The 20,814-nt window shown below is 38.1% G+C and overlaps 1 protein-coding gene across 4 annotated transcripts in view; it reads left to right on the forward strand.

Moving 5' to 3' along the window:
• Positions 1-20,378, forward strand: part of LOC114359414 (female sterile (1) homeotic) — a 29,078-nt gene extending 8,700 nt beyond the window's left edge. For 2 of the 4 annotated variants that reach the window (XM_028313836.1, XM_028313828.1), the window contains exons 2-21: positions 4,731-4,794; positions 4,961-5,111; positions 5,194-5,250; positions 5,367-5,537; positions 5,626-5,820; positions 6,470-6,721; positions 7,875-7,973; positions 8,097-8,246; positions 8,376-8,555; positions 8,634-8,881; positions 9,003-9,340; positions 9,905-10,129; positions 11,223-11,381; positions 11,810-11,932; positions 12,459-12,575; positions 16,209-16,276; positions 16,356-17,393; positions 17,641-17,783; positions 18,359-18,560; positions 19,054-19,119. In XM_028313836.1, coding sequence (XP_028169637.1) covers positions 5,067-5,111; positions 5,194-5,250; positions 5,367-5,537; positions 5,626-5,820; positions 6,470-6,721; positions 7,875-7,973; positions 8,097-8,246; positions 8,376-8,555; positions 8,634-8,881; positions 9,003-9,340; positions 9,905-10,129; positions 11,223-11,381; positions 11,810-11,932; positions 12,459-12,575; positions 16,209-16,276; positions 16,356-17,393; positions 17,641-17,783; positions 18,359-18,560; positions 19,054-19,119 — 3,876 coding nt within the window. In that variant the 5' untranslated portion in view covers positions 4,731-4,794; positions 4,961-5,066. Of the gene's footprint in view, positions 1-1,692; positions 2,140-4,730; positions 4,795-4,960; positions 5,112-5,193; positions 5,251-5,366; positions 5,538-5,625; positions 5,821-6,469; positions 6,722-7,874; positions 7,974-8,096; positions 8,247-8,375; positions 8,556-8,633; positions 8,882-9,002; positions 9,341-9,904; positions 10,130-11,222; positions 11,382-11,809; positions 11,933-12,458; positions 12,576-16,208; positions 16,277-16,355; positions 17,394-17,640; positions 17,784-18,358; positions 18,561-19,053 lie in introns of those variants that run through there. The other 2 variants (XM_028313820.1, XM_028313843.1) reach the window with 2 other exon arrangements.
• Positions 20,379-20,814: the final 436 nt, after the last annotated feature.

The following is a 20,814-nucleotide window of genomic DNA, read 5'->3' on the forward strand; positions in this document are numbered from 1 at the left end:
ATTAGTAGGATAGGAAGGGTCATTTTAAGAATAGAATGGATGTTTACTGCTTATTGCTGTCGTCAACTCCTTTTTTTTTAAATATTGTTTATTCTTTTATTTCAAAATTAAATAAAAAAATAATGACCACAAGCAAAGTCACCTCTACTACGTAGAAATAAAGTTGATCTTGATATGGCGTCTCCCGTACAAGTAAATTTATATTGCCTCCTATTGCTCGATTTGAGCAATAGGAGGCAAGTGGCACTTTTTGATCGAATCGAAAATCGAATCCGTTGTAACTCCATACTAAGCTCCATACAAAGAAGAGGCCTTTCGACCATCTTTGACATTATTAAAACAGTCACATTTTGCCAGTTTTCTAGGGGGGCTGTTGTAATGAATTTTATGTCTAATGCAAATGCACAGAAATAGCGCAATAAATAAAATTCTAAAAAAAAGAAAAGTAGAAAGCAGTTTAAAAACCCGGGCCCCCATTACGCTAAAAAATTTCATCTTCAACGTGCCCGGACGTCAGCTGTTTTGAGAAATCCGTATCGCAGAATCGAAGAAATCGAAGAAGCGCGTCTGTATTGGAGATTTGAAAACCGGCCAAGTGCGAGTCCGACTCGCGCACCGAGGGTTCCGTACCATTGATTTATGAAATTAAAATTATTATTTTTTATTTAAGTTTCTAGTATGAAAGATTACGCGGTAATAAGCGGTTTACGATTTACGAGGTATTAAAAAAAAAACTACTTACTAGATCTCGTTCAAAACAATTTTCGTTGGTAGTTTTTATAGTAATGTACATCATATGTTTTTTTTAGATTTTTCATTTTCTTATTTTAGAAATTAGAGGGGGGGGACAAACTTTTTTCCACTTTGGAAGCGTCTGTCACGCAAACTATTCGGTTTAGAAAAAAAAGTATTTTAGAAACCTCGATATCATGTTTAAAGACCTATCCATAGACACCCCACACGTATGTGTTTGATGAAAAAAAAATTTTTGAGTTTCAGGTCTAAGTATGGGGAGCCCCCAATATTTATTATTATTTTTTATTTATTTTTGCATCAAAATCTTAATGTGGTTCACAGAATACATTAACTTACCAAGTTTCAACAGTATAGCTCTTATAGTTTCGGAAAAAAATGGCTGTGACATACGGATGGACAGACGGACGGACGGGACGGACGGACAGACAGACAGACATGACGAATCAATAAGGGTTCCGTTTTTTGACATTTGGCTACGGAACCCTAAAAATTAGCGTAATCGGGGCACCGGTCAAGTGCGAGTTGGACTCATGCATGCACCCATAGCATGCACCGACAGTTCCATAGAAACAAAAACAATACTGTCAACATTAAACAAAATTACTTACAAAAATGTTGAATGTTGACATGATTGTGTTATTTGTGTAGGGCAAAATACGCGCTTGAGACTTGCCTTAAAACCAGTATAATTATAATAGGCTTTATTACCGTTCTCGGGCAGTGGGTACTACTGATTGGCCAGTATCAAATAATAAAGAAACAATATTGCGCGAGTAGTACTGTTCCGGCTGATCATAATTTTCAATAAATTTGAATAAAATATAAAATTGTACTTATTATAAAAAAAACGTAGTATTTTAGTGCTTCATCTATATCCACCATCTTTGAACGTGACACACAAAACCAAAGACTATAGACCATTGATGCAAAATTTCAATTTCGAGTGACAAACTCGTAATGAATTTTATCCAAAAAATACTAAGGAAACCCATGTCATCTGTGAATGATAATTCAAAATAGATGTGTATTTTTCAATATCCTAACTAGATTTTGTAATATTTTCTTTTCCAGCCTAAAATAAGTGTAAATTTGTCCGACGGACGCTCCTACCTTTATTGCTCGACGCTTGGTCCGCCATGTCTATGTTCGGCTGCGTCTTTGTAATTCGCGTTGTGCTGTTCTTTATTGTTTAAAAAAGACAGTGGTATTGTAGTTTTTGAACAATGAATTTATAGGAACTTTAATTAATTATGGACTTACAAAATGTGTGGAGTGTTTAATGTATCTGAGCAAATCGATAGAATTTGCCTTTGAAGAAGGCACTCCAACATCCTCAACGTCGTATTTTTAGTTCATCCGCCATATTGGCGTTAATATCTTTTCGTAAGTCTTTTTTTGATAATTTTTAGCTTTAAAAGTAGTGTAGCGTAACTTTTTCGTGTAATTTTAGTTGCCCATTATAAGGGGCTTTATTGTAATTAAAAAAATGTGTGCATGATGCGATGTATGAGCATAATTTCAACATTGTTCTTGGCCTCCTTAGACCCAAGTAATTTTCACCCATTTCTTTATATTGGTTTGAGTTAATTCCTCGATTTGGTTGTATCTATTCAGCTGTAATTGTGTTCTTAGTAGTATCCGCGTTATTTGGAATGTTTTGTTCAGAGTCTGAATGGATGGAAGTGCATTTATTTTTGTAACTGTTTGTAGAACGACTTTCCATTATTTTAATTTTGTACAATACATATTTTCGTAGCAGATATTATATCGAAATATAATTTATTTGCTTGTTTCAAATTTTAAGCGTTTTATTCATATAATTCCTTAAGATCACCTACTTTCTGGATAGGGATTTGCATCTGAAGATTGTGGCCTACAGAACATTCTAGACTTTCCAAATACACTCTTTCACCATTATTACTACAATGTCTGTTGAAAACATTTATTGTCTCTCATTAAAGTCCAAAAATGTGTATTTGTTTACTTAGACTACCAGAATGTTTAGAACCTGACATTTTGGTAATATAAACTTGCTTTATAATTATTTAATGTTCTAGGTTTGCTTTTAAATGACTAAAACTGGAATTGCATTGGTTTGGGAATAGATAAATGCATGTTTACCTTTGACATTAGTAATGTTAACTTTAATCAAGGTTTTGGGTTTTATAATTAAATGTTGCCTAATAATAGTGTAAACGCAACAACATAATTTAAAAAGCCAACATTTTTAATGAAATTATTAAATGTTAACGTTAAAATACAGACATTCAAAATATTGTGTAATAACCAATGTTAAACATCAATCATGTTAAAAATGGTTAAAATTTTTACAAGATGTCCTTCATATAACAACTTTCAATGTCTTAGGATATGTAAATTGTTTGGGGTAGGTAGGTACTCAAACATTGTTGATTAACAATAAATTGATTTTAGAGATAGTGAGAGAGAAGGCTATTTTGAGGAATTATTTCATTAGAACTAAACATATTCCCTATATAACAATGAAATCTGCCTAAATTGTGGACCAATTAATGAAAGCTATTGAATACCTCCTGTCCAAATTAGGAGGAAATTAGGCTTCGAACGTTAACTGGATGTGGTGTTGGAGGACCATTTGATATTGAATGAGTGTAGTGATAAATTTAAAAAGTCTGAAATTCCAACTGGTCCCGACAAAGCCTTGATTTAGCAATTTTTCAACTTTGCTGTATTTCCTTCCTTCCTAATTAAAAAAAAACGTATTTGGTAATGCAGATTATTTATATTAGATGAATTGATAATGAAATTATTTCATTTAGATATACAATACAGTAGAATCCCGATTATCCGGATCAATTAAAACCAGGGGTGTTCCGGATAATCGAAAATCCGGATAATCGATTTAAAAGTAAAATCAAACAATAATTTACTTTTTACAGTAGAAAGGGTTTTCAATACATCATTTTAGACCATTGGATGAATCCATTTCATATATCAGTGAACCAAGACTACGTCTGTACCTTGTTACGGTGGCAGCGCTTTGCCGTTTTGATGGGTCCAGATCCTAAATCGGTAATAAGGACCGTGAAGATCGAGTCCGGATAATCGGATATCCGGATAATCGAAGTCCAGATAATCGAGATTCTACTGTATTAAGATCTCAAATACTTTTTTTACATAGAAGAAAACCACCTCTTTTCTTTCCCACATCAAAAAGTAGCTACGTTAATTTAAATTAATTTTTTGAATAAATATGGATCCAAATTCATAAGGTAATTGCACAATATAATGCAATTTACATACTAAATTAGACTAAGTAGTTTCAATGTGTTCAAACTGTGCATTATTCAGTGGTGGATTTACCAATAGGGCCAAATATTAGAAAAATATTCATAATATTGAGATGTACACTGGCATCAAATGTGTAAATCTGCTACTGTTCTTATAGTTATCACTACTAGCTGATACTGAACTTGGGCATGGGCATGATGTAAAAATATTTATTTAAACAATTTAGGTACACTCTACAAAATATCTGACAATGAATTTTTGTTGCAAAACAACACTTATTGCATCTAATTAAGATGTCGTAGTGAGCTGCATACTGTAGACAGTAAATAAAAAAATATTTCATTGTAGTATTGCTAAAACATACATAAATTCGACAATGAGACTGGAAGTTCTGTCCCAATGTATCCCCAGTTGTGCCAATGTAATACCAATTTGACCATAACAAAATGTGTTTTAGGGACTGGTAAATAGGCCACAAAATTCCATGTTTCCATGATAACATTAATATTGCATTGACGCACGAAAGAACAGTCTTATGTTTTGTTTTGGTATTCGACCTTGAGTCCATAGTCGGTTCCTGGGGTACCAATGTGAAAGGTTTATACATTAATTTACAACTGAATATAAATTATTCACTTCTGCAGCATGATGTTGGTTATACAATAAAAATTCAGTTTATTCATGTAAAGTTATTTTATTTTCAGATTGTGACGCACGTTTTTGGTGGCGGTTAGGTGCTTAAAAATCCAATCCTACCCTGCTTGCAAGGTATGTAGCATTGAATGAAATCAAATAATCATATTTTTGTTTGCATAGGTAGGTATTTTTTGTCTATTATTATTTCTGTGATGGTCTATTGAAACTATTTTTGTAAGTTGAGGCAGAAGATAAAATCAACCCAAAACTAATATTGTACATTTTGTGTTCATTGCAGGTAGGAGATATCTAGTATATGAATGCGATGAGTTTACTCTAGGTGCATCAGCACCATTTTTTTTTATTATGATAGTGCTGTTTAATGTCATCAGGGGATTTAGCTGATGCCTCTTAGTCAGAAATTGGATGAGCCTCTTGTCACAGTTGAGGTGAGACAATTGCCAACATTTTCCTAAAGTTGTTCTGCTTTGTAAGTGCCTTCTACAGTTGTTGTGTCACTTTGGCAGGTAGATTGCTGATTCCAGCACAATGCAGCAGGCAGTTGATCCTCTTGCTACGACGAGCACGGTATGTAGATTATTTTTCACCTCGGCCAGTTCAGTTAACGTTTTCAGACTACTGAGCTTGAAATCAGCACCTTATGTGCTCTTACATTTGAGTACATTTTCGTTAATTCGTTGTAGCCAACGGCGGAGCACGTCAATGGCGCGCCGCCAGAGGAGGGCCTCCGGCGGCAAGGGCGGGTGACCAATCAGTTGCAGTTCCTCCAAAAGAACGTCATGAAAGCAGTGTGGAAACATAAGCTAGCATGGCCTTTTCAACAACCTGTCGATGCAAAAAAATTAAATCTTCCGGTAAGTGGTCATAAAAGAAATAGTTACATGATTCTGTGTACTTCATACAGGAATGGAAAACTACAATAAATCATTTATACCTTCACAGGACTACCACAAAATTATAAAAAAGCCAATGGATTTAGGAACAATCAAAAAGCGCCTCGAGTCAAATTACTACTATTCAGCTCAGGAATGTATCCAAGACTTCAACACCATGTTCACAAACTGCTATGTATATAATAAGCCTGGCGAAGATGTAGTAATAATGGCGCAGACATTAGAAAAACTTTTTTTGAATAGGGTAAGTGTGAAATTTATCAATTTCTTATATTAAAATATATTTTACACTGCATCATCTAGTCCTAAACTAAGTAAAGATTGTACTATGATTGTCATTTAAACATACGTAAATACTTGTATTTTGTAAATACATTTATAGAACACTACATTGTTCAGCATACAAACATTTGTCAGGCATAGAAGTCCGAATCGCGAACCACTAGCCCAGACGACCATCGCGTCTCCAGTGATAGCGTAGTGAGATCAGGCCCCTCTTTCCCTGTTCTCATAAAAGATCTTTCTCCTGATGAGAAGGGCCTCCCTTGATCCTTATGTCCTGTAGGCCTAAGACGCCCGCCGTGATAACTTTCGAACTATCGACGTCAAAATGTATGGACAAAATCGATAAAATGGCGTGATAACCGCTTATCGCGGCGCGCATCTTAGGCCTACAGGGCACCTTGCGGCCCTGGACCTAAGTCACTACAAAGTATACGCGAGCAGTACGCAGTACATGCGTACTGCTTATGTATGGTTTGGAAGAGCTTAGTAAAAAAGTCATTTCCAAACTATACTCGATTACATACTTTCACACCCTTGCGTTCTGGCTATGTATAGAATGGAAAGACGCTACTGTGAGATATCAAACTTATTGTGATTGAACATTGTAGATAGCACAAATGGAAAAGGAAGAGAAAGAGGTGGAAATGCCGTCTAAAGGCGGCAAGGGTGGTGCTAAGAAGCGCACGAGCACGACCGGCGCCCCCCCCGCGGCGGCGGCGCCGGGCGCCCCCCCTCGCGCGCCCGTCAAGACGCTGGCCGCGCCGCCGCACACCGCGCTCTTCGGGAACACCACCGCCGCGCCCACCGTGCCCGCGCCCGCCGCCACGCCCCCCGCCACACACACCGGTCTGCCACAGCAGGTAAACAACTAAAGTTTACCTTTAAAGTTTGTCTAAATTGTATGCTCTTTGAGCGGAACATAGTGATACTACCTACTGTAACATGTCACCATTTTACCTTTGATTCACAATAAATAATTTTTGTATTTGTAAAGCCCGGTAGGCCAGCTTCAAAAAAAAAAATTTTTTAGTCCGACAATTTTAATATCAAAAATTATTGGACACGTATATTTTTAATTGTCAATCAAACATAATTAAAAAGTTATAGTGCGTTGAAGTTCCGCGCGACGTCATGCTGCACTTTTAAGCACTCACTGACGTCATGGGCTTTTTCTTTTGAACTTTGGCGCGCTGTATCTCTTTAAATTTTCATTAGTATGAAAAAGTGAAAAATACGTGTTGAATACTTTTTGATAAGATAACTGACGGAATAATTAAAACTCTTACTTTTTTACCCAGGAAACATCCCTATTTTGTCCAATGACCTCAAGCTACCCATCCTTATCGCTCGCGCCTAATTATGTTGCTGTTGCGCTCGCACACTCACTGCGGGTACCCGTCACACAGTCGCGACAGCAATATAATTACACGCGAGCGATAAGGATGGGTAGCTTGGGGTCAATGGACAAAATTCTACGTGTTCAGCGACCAGACTACTTCTGTTTCTACTGTGATTCATCAACACATTCTGTAGTATTTAGGCTCTTCAGTATTTTTTGCGCGCTAGTTATATTGATTGCGGCAGTCAGTCGAGAATATGACAGTGTATGGGAGCCCGCGCGCTAGACAGCCAAGAGTGTTCATTACCGCATTGCCTGTCACAGTCAGACTGCCTAGTGCACGAGGTCGCTTAGGCTAGAATGGACGTAATGGCCATACAAACTAAATTGTGTGTCTTCGTTCGTTCGTTTCAGCCAAATGACGTCCAAGGTTTTCCATAATGAAGGTCCTGCGCTGCCCGCATCCAGGCCCTTCTATTATGTGTCTAGCTAGACATTATTTTGATGTGATAAATTATGATTGCATAATGATCTCAAAACTAGCCAAGTAGCAGACAAAATGCCAAGGCGTCAGATGATCTTTCTTTAACCGTTTGAGAGCAAATTAACACTACTAAATTAACTAAGAGTTTTTGGTAATAAAGGTACATAAACAAAGTTTTCTTTCGACGCAGGTGGCGACGCAACCTTCCAATTTCCATGTGACGCAAGCTGCCGCACCTCCAGTCACTACCATCCCTGCAGTCACTTTATCACAAACCCAACCTGCAAAGGTACAGTGTATTTATAAAAATTGTACTGGATATTTAATTTGGAAATTGCCATTCAGTTAATATCTGGTCTGGAACTTTGTCGTAATCGATGTTGCGCTGAATTCATATGGTACTCATTTTTAGGTGAAAAAGGGAGTAAAAAGAAAAGCAGATACTACTACGCCTATGGGAAGTTCCTTTGAGGGTGGTTACACTACTCCGACCATAGACCAGCAGAGCGGGCCGAAACCAGCTAAAATATCAACAAGAAGAGAAAGCGGTCGCCAGAAAAAGGTTTGTTTTTTGTAAAAGTTGAAGTAACTAAAACACTATAGTTTGTTCACATGACCCTTTCATAAATGAGAAAATGAGCAGTCATTACTTTTTTGAGTTCTTTTAGATAAAAGATTATTTCTAATACAGGTTAGCAGAGCAGGTGAAGATGGTTTCAAAATGGGCGGTCTCTCACCGGGCATTGCCGGGGCCGGCGCTTCACATCACTCCGTCATGACACCTCAATTAGCCAAGGGCAAAGAAAAGTTGTCTGATGCTTTAAAAAGTTGTAATGAAATTCTAAAAGAACTGTTCTCCAAAAAGCACTCTGTAAGTATCACTCTTGTTTCATCTGTCATTATGTTCTCTGATGTTTTTGTTACTATAATAACATTTATTTATTTTTAGGGATATGCTTGGCCATTTTACAAACCGGTAGACGCAGAGTTATTAGGTCTTCACGACTACTTTGATATAATCAAAAAACCTATGGATCTCGGGACTGTAAAACAGAAGATGGACAATAGGGCGTATAAGACGGCCACTGAATTTGCTGCCGATGTTCGTTTAATATTTACCAACTGCTATAAATATAACCCTCCAGACCACGATGTTGTTGCTATGGCGCGAAAATTACAGGACGTGTTTGAAATGCGGTAAGTTTTTTATTATTAATCTTAATTTTTTTAATCTTGATTTTGATTTTTGATTCATAGGGTTGTGACTTGTGACAAAACAAAAAGGAATACAAAAATGAAACTCAATGTAATTTTCCAGATATGCTAAAATTCCCGACGAACCTGTTCACGTTGGCGTGCCACACATGGACAAAGGTAGTTCCGCGTCAAGTTCAGAATCTGGATCAGAGTCGGATTCCGAATCCGATGACTCTGAAGAGGAAAGAACGAACAAAGTGAAACTACTGGAAAAGGAGCTTCTTGCATTACAAGAGAAAATGAGGAAGCTTGTAGAGGAATCTAACAATAAGAAAAAGGCTAAAAAGAAAATAAAAGAAAAGCAGAAGAAGCCAGTACCCACGCCTGGAATTCCAAAAGCCGCCAACGCTGCAGCTGCGGCGTACGCGGCTAAAGCAAACAATATAGCAGAAAATTTAGGTGAGTAACTATCCCGGATATTACTTGCTAACAATGCTTCATTGTTTACTTTTTCATCAATTCTGATAGCATCAATTTGTAATCTTATCTCATCAACTTCTTTTGAAATACCTAAGCTATGCTTGAAATTTTACGAAAAGTATCCTGAATGCATGTAATTTTATTACATATTACTTTTGTTATATTTTCTCAAGCCAAGAATTTAGATTGTAAGGACAAATTCTTACACAAAGATGTTTTTGGCGGTAGTAGTAAAGAACGGACACGGCAACGTCATTTATGTCGTCGTCAGCGTGTTTACTGCGTACATAGCAAGTAGAAATACGTGTTAATGAAATCAGCACCTTATGCCGACGGCATTTGATCCTATTTGTTGTCGCAAATGCTTAATTAGGGCCCTCGCCCACGGCGACTTTGTAGCGATGCAGTCGCGCTGCGCTAGCGCGTAGCAAATGCGACTAACGCGCGTTACTAGCGATGCAGTGCGTGGGCGAGGGCCCTTATGGGCTTATGTATCCTATATCGTAAGTCTTACAACACATTAACATCTTTGAACATTTCCAGCGGCGAACGCCGTCCGAGGCAAGACGGGTAGGTCGCGCGGCGGCGGCGGCGGCGGCAAGGCGGGCGCGCGCGCGGCGCCGGCCGGCAAGAAGAAGAGCTCCACGCCCACCGCCGCGCCCGCCGCGCACCAGCCGCCGCACCCCGACTCTGAGGACGAGGACGTCGCCAAGCCCATGTCGTACGACGAGAAACGACAGCTGTCGCTTGACATCAATAAGCTGCCAGGTATGATATGAAAGTCTCTTTATCCTCGTTAGGCCCGATTCGACCAAACTTTTAAGGCTTCGGCAGACCAAACTCGGGGCAGTAGCAGAGCGAGTCAGTTGCAGTTGCAGCGCGGCAGTAGGCAGCGGCAGTTTCGAAGCAGTTGCAACGCGAGCGGTTGTAAAAAAGTACAATATTCGTCAACCACTTTCAACGCGCTGCGCTACACTGCTACCGCCCTGCCTCCGGTGAGTCATGCTAATATGGCCGCCATAGTAATACAACAGCGCGGGCCCGCGCATGCGCTGCTTCTGTCCCGCTCTCGCGCCGCCTGGTTTGTCGTTCGGCAGTTGCAGTGCGGCGCGGTTGGAGCGCGGGCCCGCCTTTAAATTTGGTGTGACACACAGAGTTTCTTGTATTAAAACTTGCGCGGGCCTGCATTCAAACAGCGCTGCTACTGCCCCGCGTTTGGTCTGCCGAAGCCTTTATCCGAGAATAACTCCTGGTATAACTGGCACATTGGCAGTTTCAGTATGGGAAATATGACGTCAAACAAAATGTCGAATAACTGACGATTTTTGGTCGAATTACTAGTTACTCTTATTTGGTCGAATCCACCCTTAGGCTAAGAACTCAAGAGGCGGTTTTCACCCGCGCGCCTTCTCAATTCTCTTTACTAATTAGCCAAGTCAAGAGACACAATCTTACCTTTTTATATTTGTACCTTATTATGTTTACAAGAAGGATTAATTTAACTACTGCTGCCACTGGTCAGCGACAATAAGTGAAGATCGACTGAGAATACCGGGAGCCTGTATGAATGAATGAGCTTGATGTTTGTCGGACCTCTCAAATCTCCTTATTAGGTGCAAGCCAATTTGTACCTTATTGTGTTTGGTATGAGGATCAATTTTATTATGGTATCTTCGGTCATACACAATAATGAGCATCGACTGAGAATACCTGGGGGCCTGTATGAATGAATTAGCTTGATCGGGACTTATTTTCTGGAGACAGGATTTGATGAATCTATTATCAATTTCGGGTAACGACGACTTTGTTAAATGTTAGGCCAGTATATTGATATGATTAAGAATTTTTATTTGTTTTTTAGGCGACAAACTTGGAAAGGTGGTCCACATCATTCAGAGCAGGGAGCCTTCGCTTCGTGATTCCAATCCCGACGAAATAGAAATAGACTTTGAAACGTTGAAGCCTTCTACTCTGAGGGAACTAGAAAATTATGTAGCCTCATGTCTACGGAAAAAGACACGTAAGCCTCATTGTGAGTCGAGCCGACATTATTTTCCTCCCTCCATCTTACTGTTTCAAGTATTTTGAATCTGTAATGTAGTTGTTTTCGTTTTGGCGTCTGAGATTCTGATTATTTTAAAAACGATCAGATTTTCAGTATGCATTATTTTGATTACTTTATAGTAAATTATTTTTAGCCTGTTCAGTCATTAAAATTAGAAAGTTTTATACTTTCATTATTTTAAGAATCACATTTTCTTGTAATTATATTTTTAGATTGATTTTATTTAGAATTTCTGAAATTATGAAGCTTGAAAACAGAATATTTTTTGTAAATGTATAGGCAAATAATGTTGGTGGTACTTATTTTTCATGCTTTTTAATGTAGCTGCTAAATTGTATTTTTTTTATGGAAAGGAAAGAAATTAGATTGTGATTTTCTTTCAGATCGTAAAATGTCAGGTAAATCTAAAGATGAACAAATGGCAGAGAAAAAACAGGAGTTAGAAAAGAGGTTACAGGATGTATCTGGACAACTGGGAGCAAATAAGAAACAACAGCAGAAAAAAGGTAAATTATAAATTTTTAACATTTTAAGTCTATTTATTTTTTAATGTTTGGTGTTTTATTGTTTATGTAAAACTGAATGCAGAAAATGACTTTTACCAACTCCAAATTGAGTATTGTTTTCTCAGTATTTTTTTTTTTTTGAAAAACGAGTGGTTCCAAGGAATTTCCACAAGCGTCTATTTATTAATCTGTAACTGTTGTCCAATCCAATGAAGTGACATTGCCTCTAGCTAACTAGTGGTTTCAGATATAGCGCAATCGCTGTTGAAAGTGTTATAATCCGCCAACAACTTTTGATGTTCTCCTTCTTGTCGTGTCGACAACAAACCTACACAGTGTCAGCCCAAAACTCCGCTACAAGAGTGGCGTTGTCAGTAGCATTCAGTAAATCTTCCTGCTCGCACTTGTTTGGGCACGCAGGGCAAGACATCATGTTGTGTTAATCTAACATCATTTAGGTCTATTTAGGACGTTTGCCCAGTTGGGTGTATTTGAGCCTATTGTAAATGAATGCTATTGCCCGCAGACGGATGCAAAGATGGCCTCGGCGGAGGCATGTCGTCGTCGTCCAGCTCCTCGGACTCGTCCAACTCGTCGTCCAGCACCGACACCAGTTCGTCGGACAGCAGCGATAGTGAAGCAGGTTAGATACATAGCGGCACAATTCTTGAGCGTCTTCTATCAATTCACATTAATCAGTCAAAAATAGTACTGAACGGTACCAAATGTACCACATGTAAATTACAGTTTTACTATTAGATTTTAATGTTATGTGCATTTAAATTAAGAGAAATCTTACAACTTGTATGTAAATGTTCAAATGCTTGATATCTATATTACATAAGTTTGTCGGCAACATTTTCGTAATGTGAGTGAAAGTTTTTACCTTAGCCAGTATTTTTTTATAGTATGACTGACTTTATTTATGTTTTATAAAATTTTAATGCAATATTTGCAATTTTACCCATTCAATAATGTTCAATTCTAGTCTGAAATATGATGTCAACAGCCGAGTGAATGAGGAAATGAACCTTTAAAGTAAATGAGAGAAAAATTAAGACCAAATTGGAGTAGAAATTGAATCCTTCCTTTCTGAGGATGAGGTTTCTTTAATTTTTTTCTGGCAGTTATTAATTACTTATCTTGATAACCGCGCTTCTATTGTGCGAGTGTACTCTAAACAGTAGACACTGGCCGCGCGATTGACTGTTTTAATAGAATACTTTATTTAAATGTGTTTTTTGTTTAAATGGATGAAAGTATGTGTAGTGTGTGGACTGTATTATGTTATGATTCCCTCAAACTCAAGTAATTTCGAGTTTTGTTATAACTAAAGGATTTATCATCATTATCATAGAAGGCCTTAAGACCTTCAGATAAATAAGAGCAAAGTAGTTTTTAATTAGCACTCGCGGTCTTTATTTGATCTAAGTTGTAGTAAGAATGTGAGAGCTGCAAAATTGGTTCTGAGTATGATTTTACACTGTGATAATGGAGAGGGATACCACCTGAAGTTCTGATTCAATATGAACCGTATGAATCTAAAGTTCTCTATGCTATGTAAAGGCACAAAAAGTTGTTATAAGAGGGAGAAAGCCAGCTTTGGTGTTCACTGATATTTTGTAATGGTGCCGGTAAGAGCAGTTTTATTTGGTTTGCTTTCATAAACCAATAGCAAATACCTTTTCACATTAATATTTTTAACTATATCATGTCCTCAAGTGCGACGTTATTTCATTTGCATCCTTAAAATTTCGATCTACTGTTATGAATATACTATTGGAAAATCTTCAGATCTCATGGTACTAATTGCTTTTGAGTGTGAAATTTAAACCCAAACGTGATTATTTTTGAGCTCGTATGAGCCGTGGAGGCAATGAATAAGTTCGAAGATCGATAGTAGTGTCGGTACGTCCAGTGAGCGAGCGGGGAGGACCATCCACGAGGCGCCCGACGAGCCCAGTGCAGTCGCTAGCGAGTAATGCAAACAATTGTGTAAGGACGGATACCAACTTTGCAAGCAAAATTGTTTTGTTTGTCCCGTGCGGGACGCTCGAGGATGTAACTTTATGACATGTTGTAGTTAAAAATTATGGTCTCTGAAAAGGTATGGTTTTATTGGTTTAATTAATGCTTGGTACTTATTACTCTTCAATGCTTGCTCCCAGAAACTTAATGTGTGATCCAAATTATATTTAAATGTTACCAAACCTAAAGCTGGCCTCCTTCCTTCACAAATTGTTTGCAAACTTGTCAATATATTGATAATTTAAACATTCGTGGATTGTCCTATGTAAAAATAAACCGATTTAAAATTTAATACATGTCATGGGCACTACGCCTTGTATAATGATGAACTATTTTATTAAATATATTTAAATGTTTACAGGCAGTGCAGGTGCTTTACGAAACATTGTGTAAATGTATGAGCTCCAAACCTATAAATATATTTATTTGAATGTAGTGCTACCGTTGAACTGCGTCAATTCTTGGGATAGGTGCGTGGTAGTAGCGCGCGATGCGTATTCAGTTTTCTCTCCCGCACTGGACGCTCTATCTCCTGAAACGTCTCGGTTAAACGTTAGACTTAATTTCAAGTTGGATTTTCTTTTCAAATAATATGTACATGCACATTGATAAAATCTTGAGGATAGATTCATCTACCCTATCGTATCCGCGTAGGTTTCAGTTTTGTATGTGATTTTCTATGTCATTTTTTATTTGGTACTTTATAATGAAAAGACAAATTTCGTATTTATTTAGTTGCCGTGTGTAAATAAATACTTATTCACTAAACTATATACAAATATATTAATTGTTCAAAGCATTGTATTAGATATTTTTTATATAGCTGTCAAGTCACAGGCCTTTTAGAAGCACTTTAGAATGATTTCTTTGAAGATTAAAGAATTAATACAAGATAGGAAATGTTTTGTAAAAATAAAGCAGTTCAAAATATTAATACGTTAAAACAACAAACTACCCATAGTGTAGCGATGTAAAATATAGATATAATATCGCTGTATTATTAAAAGTTATTTGCACAGGCCTAAATATTAAATGATTGTTTTATAGTTTTATACCAGGCAAAAAGTTTTAACCGATGTTATAACGTCAAAGCATATTAAATTGTAGAATGTTGACCATTTTACTCTTCTATTTATATATTTATTTGCCTTGTTTAGAAGCTTTTACAATGTGAGTCTTTGTTTCATTTTGACGATGTCCAATGTCTGTTAGCTGCAGAGTTTAAAATGTTCGAAATGTAGACAAGTGTACATTCCTGAAGAATTCACATTTTCAGTTATATTTTATCAACTGGTCATAAGCGCTCCTATTTTTAAGTACAATTTGCTGGTTGATTGGAGAGATCTTATTGTAAGTTAGATTTTAGTAATATAAAATTTTAGAGTTCCTTAGCACCTCCAATGGGCCAAAAGGAAAGAACAAACAAGCAAGTCTATTGTATACTTTATTCTGAATAATATTTTGCCAATATTGTAGCGGAGATTATTGTCAGGTTATGAATATTGGTTCATCATAATTTGCTTTAAATGACATGTATAGGATCAGTCGCCATAGGGTTGAATTTGTTAAGAAATTATCAATACACGTGGTACAATTAGTAAATTTGACGCAACATTTGGTTGATCCGTTTATGTAGAAAGTTGCAAGTCTGTAACAGAACACCATGTGTAATAATAATAATTATTTAAAATAAATTTTTATGAGTTTATTTAATCAACTCATGACTTAAATTGACTAGATTATAAGAGTGAGTGGAGATAAACTGTGTATATATTTCAGTATATAACAAGAATTTAAGTAAATCTTTTAAGTAATTTATTTTGAATTTTATTTGCCTTGCCCTGAGATCTGAAGATATTTTTCTATCGTGTGTAGATAGTGTGATTAGGTACAGTACCTAAGGTAAAGCGTTGAATTACATTATTTTTGAAACAAGTATGTGTTAAACGTGTTAGTATATTATATAAGTGAATTATTAAATATTACTGTTGCAAAAATTATCATGTTTTTATACGGCGCCGACAAATATCAGTGAATATCATGAAATAATTTTAACCATCATAATATTAAGTTGATAATTATATTGAAAGTAGCTTGTGATCGATTGGAAGTATTACGATCATAGGTGTTTTTGAATATGAGTGAAAGAATACTTCAGGTTCAAAGTTAAGTACATTTGTTTGACAATCATATTCAGAATGTCTGTTTTTATGAGTGTCGTGGCTATGATCGACTACGTTCATTTCAGGTACCGGATCCGGGAGAACTCCCAAGAAGAAACTCAAAAAACAGTCTCAGCAACATCAACCGCCAATAGTAAATATCGATTATTTTAACTGTCAATTCGTTCATCGGCTCAAACGGCACACGGCGTAACCGTTTCCGATCGTTTCAGAAGACCGTTCCACCGATCGCGCCCGTCATAGGTGCGAGCGTGGCCGCCGCCGCCGCCGAGCCGCAGCCGGCCGCGCCGCTCGACGTCAAGACCGCGCCCGCGGACGCCAAGCCCGCCGAGCCCGCGCCCGCGCCCGCCGAGCCCGCGCCCGCNAGCCCGCCGCGCGCGCCCGCCGACCCGCCCGCGCCCGCGCCGCCGCAGCGTCCGCCCGACTCCTCCGTGGCGCCCCTCACCCGGGACGTCGAGGACCAGAAACCCGTCCCCAAACTCGAGCCCCGGAACGGCCTCGACAAAGTGGTCGACCCCTCGCACTACATCGACCCGATCGAGCGGTCGCTCGCCAGCCTCGAGAGGAGTCTCAACGCCGACGTCCCGATGGACGTCAGCGTCGGCGTCTCCGAGTCGTCCATGCGGCTCGAGGACTTCGCTCTGCCCAAGACGCAGATGATGCCGGACGCGGCGCATCAGAACCTCATGGCGCAGCTGGGCGGCCTCACCGACATAGCGCACGTGCCCGACCAGATCAAGAGCGAGATGTATATCCCGCCTCACAACGGGTTCGTGGAAAAGACGATGCAGCACGACCGCGACATTTTACGACCTGATGTGAATCCCACCATACCTGACATAGCGCCGGTGGCGCCGGTGTCGTCGATATTCGACCCCGTGCCGTCGGCCCCGCACAGTGTCATCGCGCAGTCGCATCACAACATGCCCGGAGCCGCGTGTTTGATGACGCCCGCCATCAAGAAGGAAGATATCAAACCGCTGCTGACGCCGAAGCCCATCGAGGATCTTATCGGTGTTACGAACATGGCGAGCAATAAAATGTACGATAGGGCTAAATATGAAATGGACAAAAAGATGGAAGATGCGAAAAATTCTAACTTTGTACAAGCTTTTAAAATGAAACAGGAACAAAATTTGAAAAATGCTAGCTCATGGTCCTCATTGGCGCAAGCTGGTAGTCCTCAGAGTATACCCAACGTGAGCACAAATAATCAAATGAAACCTAAACCAGTCATGGATAGTTTCCAAGTAAGTATTCTTGTGTTCCGAATTTACTCGCTATAATTTGATAGACATACTATTGGATTAACTAGTCAATCAGTTGTAGTTGTAGCTGCGTAAGATCCTATATTGACTGCAAGATGTGGCATGATATAAGAAATCTAAAAAAGTTCACAACAAATCTATTTAGCATTTCAACTGTTTTATTAGACAATCATGCCTAAGACCTTAGTTGTTGTTTATAGATCATGCATAATGGTTATTGTTCTTACAGGCGTTCAAAAAACAAGCCAAGGAAAAGATAGATCGTCAGAGAGCACTAATCGAACAACAGGAGTTACGAAAGAAGGAGCAAGCGGAAAGAGAAAGGCAAAGACAAGAAACAGAACGACGACATCCTGACGAAGATACGATGAGGTGAGTGAGATGTAATAGTTGATGTTATGTATTCGTGTTCATGTGTTGCATCCTGTAGATACTTTTGTATGTTTTATAACGAACCCGATTACGAAAACGTAAAGTGTACTTAAAAAAAACTATAATACTAGTAAATCACCTTGAAGTGGCCTCCCTTTCTCTTTTTATAATACCACCTGGATATAATTCTCAAAAGATTTTGAGCTGTTATTAAATCCTGTTAGTATCTGTAATTTTTTATCGATCTGACATTGGGTAAAATATCTTCCAAAGTCAAGAAAAGTACTTTCCGTCTGAACTCTGAACGCACTATCATACAACGTTCTAAGGTCATAGCAGACTTATCAACTCTCAAAAGGATCAACACCGTATCGCCTTCCGCGAGTTGTCATCGCCTTTCGCGCGCTGTCAATTGCGAAGCGAGGCGTTTACGTTACGGTGCGGATAAGTATGCGTTGCAGTATGGAGTTTCATACAAAGAATTATAGATACTGACCGCTTCGAGTTGATACGGTTACGATCCTTTTCCGAGTTGTTAAATGTGCTACGTTCTCTAAACGACATTTTAATTACAGAGCGGTACAAGGAGTCCGGAAGCCTGAGAGCGCAGAGGTGGCGTCGCCGAGCGTATCGCCGGTCGCGCGAGCATCGCCGCCGGGCGCAAGCGGCGCGGCGGCGGCGGCGGCGCCGGACAAGGCCGCGGCCGCCGCCGGCGAGCGGGAGCGCGAGCGATTGCGGCAGCGGCAGCGAGAGCAGGAGCGCCGGCGGCGCGAGGCCGTAAGTGCATTTCAGATTTTTTTTTAAACAATGTTTGTTGTTTTATGTTATCTACTAGCTTATTCCCGCGGCTTCACCCGCGTTAAATTTTAGTTTGTCACGAGCCCATATGTTATTCTGGGTTATAAAGAATAATACTGTAAAGTTTCATCAAAATCCGTTCAGTAGTTTTTGCGTGAAAAAGTAACAAACATCCATCGAGACATCCAAACTTTCGCATTTATAATATTAGTAGTAGGATTGTTGATTTTCGATCAGTACCTCTAAATATTATTCAATAACGAATTTCTATTAGAGCTAAACTTACGTGTTTGTTGCATAGTTTATTATAGGTATCTAATTTTAGGAAAAGTGATAATTTATAATCAAATTATTAACGAGTGACATCCTTGAGACAGGCTGATTAGTGATTACTTTGACAATCAGGCTTTGCCTAATTTCCCTTTGACTTCCATTAATGAATGTGTAAATAATGATTTTCAACTTGTTTCAGATGGCCGGACAGATAGACATGAATTTGCAGAGCGATTTGATGGCCGCGTTTGAGGAATCGTTGTAATATGTTTCGAGAATGTTATAATAATATGTACATATGAGTATGATATAGTTATAAATAGAGCAATGCAATCGATTTGTATGGTGATGTGACACCAAAGTGATTTTGTGATCGTTTTGTGTGTGAAAAGTTGACTAACATGTGGTTAAGTGCTGTGAATAGATTACTTATATTAAATTAAACTGTTGTACCATCAATCTAGACTTTGTGGTCGTGTTATGGGCCTTTTAGGGGGTTGCATTTTAAATAACGTGTATTATATAAGTTTGTATGTAAGTTCTTATAGTAAACAACTCTCTTTACATTCGTATGCCTATATATTTATATTTCGTTCTAGAAGTGTCTTCTACCTTCCGCAATTTGTTTTATAGTACGTACTAATGACTAGCGTCGTAGTGATTGAATTGGAAAAAGAATCAGAAATGTTTTATTTTATGTAATTGATCAATAGACAATCGACTAAACCATGAAATCTGTTAATTCTCTACATACTTCCTCATTGTATGGTTATTATTATTATAACCGCGTATTTTGCAAATAACATTTATCATTGTAGGTGTAAACCCAAATAAAGACATACTGTACAATTCATTAGCGCTTCAAGTTGATCATACAATGAGCAAGGGTGTGGACGTGTGTGTATATGTATTTATTAGTAGATTGAATTTCTGTTACGTATTCGATTTTCGATAAATATTGCTTAATGTTAGTAGATTTTTTATCAGTCTGTCACTTGAAAACAGATCAAATGTCATACATTTGATTTGAAATATATTTATTTTACATTGGAATATGTCTTTTTATGTTTGTAGATAGATAACACCATTACTGTAGACAGATGTTTAGTACAGTAACAACCAATTAACATACTTTACCAGTATGTAATAAGCATGGAATATCAAACCCATCCTAAGAATTGTATATTGTTAAGAAAATTTTAATTTCAGTCATTACTCAAAAACTCGAAATCAAAATGTAGATATAAAGTAAAATATATTGACATTCCATAATGTACTGTGTTGTTTAAATTCATGTTTATACTTATTATTACTCTTTTCAATTGTTTGTTTAGAGTAAAAATTTAAATAATAGGTTACCTAAATCATAGGAAATCCACATAATGATAATCAACAGATTAAAAAACTAAACGTGTGTAATTATTTAAAATGTCGACAAAAGACTGCTGAAAAGTGTGTAACTAATTGAGAATCGATTGATGATATACCTAATATAAATAACCTCGTGTTTGTCTTGTTTTAAAACTAACTGAGAAATTCTTTTTTATTACTGCAGCAAATACATTGGAAATTGAATACCTACTTATTTATTTTCCACCATTAATACAGCATGAAGGATTAGACAAAGGCTAGAGGACAGTTACAAAAATCCTGCTATCATTACAACCTTAGATTAATAAAGCATTACAACTTTTTGGCCTGCTGATTTTAGGGAGATTAAATATTTATTAAAGTCGATACAAATCCCTATTTCCAACAGGTATTCACGTAAGGACTCCTTACGTAGCTAGTGATGCAACCAACAAAATTAGGAATGGGTCGTTTCAGATAACGGGTAGGTAGGATTGGGTACAGTTTTCTGTTTAGCGCATGCAGAGTGGAGGGACCGTGGCATACACCTTGAGCGCGCTCTACACTCGCGGCGCGAAAGGCCGCGAAAGCCGCGAAACGCGTGTGTAGA

This window comes from Ostrinia furnacalis, unplaced genomic scaffold (assembly GCF_004193835.3).
Source record: "Ostrinia furnacalis isolate ACB-3 unplaced genomic scaffold, ASM419383v2 OfSCF0319, whole genome shotgun sequence".
In the NCBI taxonomy this organism is placed as follows: domain Eukaryota; kingdom Metazoa; phylum Arthropoda; class Insecta; order Lepidoptera; family Crambidae; genus Ostrinia; species Ostrinia furnacalis.